This window comes from Sphaeroforma arctica (assembly GCF_001186125.1).
Source record: "Sphaeroforma arctica JP610 unplaced genomic scaffold supercont1.13449, whole genome shotgun sequence".
Taxonomy (NCBI): Eukaryota; class Ichthyosporea; order Ichthyophonida; genus Sphaeroforma; species Sphaeroforma arctica.
Genome location: NW_014027109.1, coordinates 1 through 654, shown reverse-complemented (window position 1 = coordinate 654; position 654 = coordinate 1). Strand labels below are relative to the sequence as shown.

The following is a 654-nucleotide window of genomic DNA, read 5'->3' as shown; positions in this document are numbered from 1 at the left end:
TGCGTTCCGCTCCTCTTGCCCGGGTTGCCACTTAGCACGCATCAAAACCATAACACACACACTTCTTCTTCTTAATAAAAAGCCCGAACCCTAACTTGCTCTGCGCTGTTCTCGTACTTTACCGGCAAGCGTATCACGTCTGGGTTTGTGCCCAACCCCCTCTACACGGACTATCCCTAGTTCCGAATACCGGAACTAGGGGTTTTTACTTAGGTTTACATTTAAGACCAGAAACCCTACCATCTTTAAATTGAGTTACGTTTCACGTCCCACACATGCCCAATCCCACTAACGATCAAGTTTGTTCTTGTTATCGAAAACAGTAGCAACTCGTATAGTTTCTTTAACATTTATTAATGAACTTGGTTTGAAAATCCAAACGCCTACTAGTTGCAAAGTTGGCACAATGCCGTCGATTCGTACACCATGACCTTAGACAGAGTCTTACCCTCTAGTACGCGGCAAGTCCTAACCTTGTGGACCTTGACTGCATTCGAACCTGAAATACGGAACCCAAATCGAATACGGTCAGTTTCGTCAACAGGCTCATCCGCGTTCAAACTACTACTCGAGTCTTGGTCCGAACGTAGCACAGGCGGCAACATTGCACTGGGTGCAATCGGTACTGGTGACAAGTTGCTACTCTCAGCGCGC

General features: G+C 46.8%; 1 protein-coding gene across 1 annotated transcript; it reads right to left on the bottom strand.

Moving 5' to 3' along the window:
- Positions 1–386: 386 nt before the first annotated feature.
- Positions 387–654, bottom strand: SARC_18058 (hypothetical protein; the record flags this gene model as incomplete). The annotated part of the gene is made up of 1 exon (XM_014287859.1): positions 387–654. A coding segment is annotated over one exon (268 nt), but the record flags the coding sequence as incomplete, so codon positions are not given.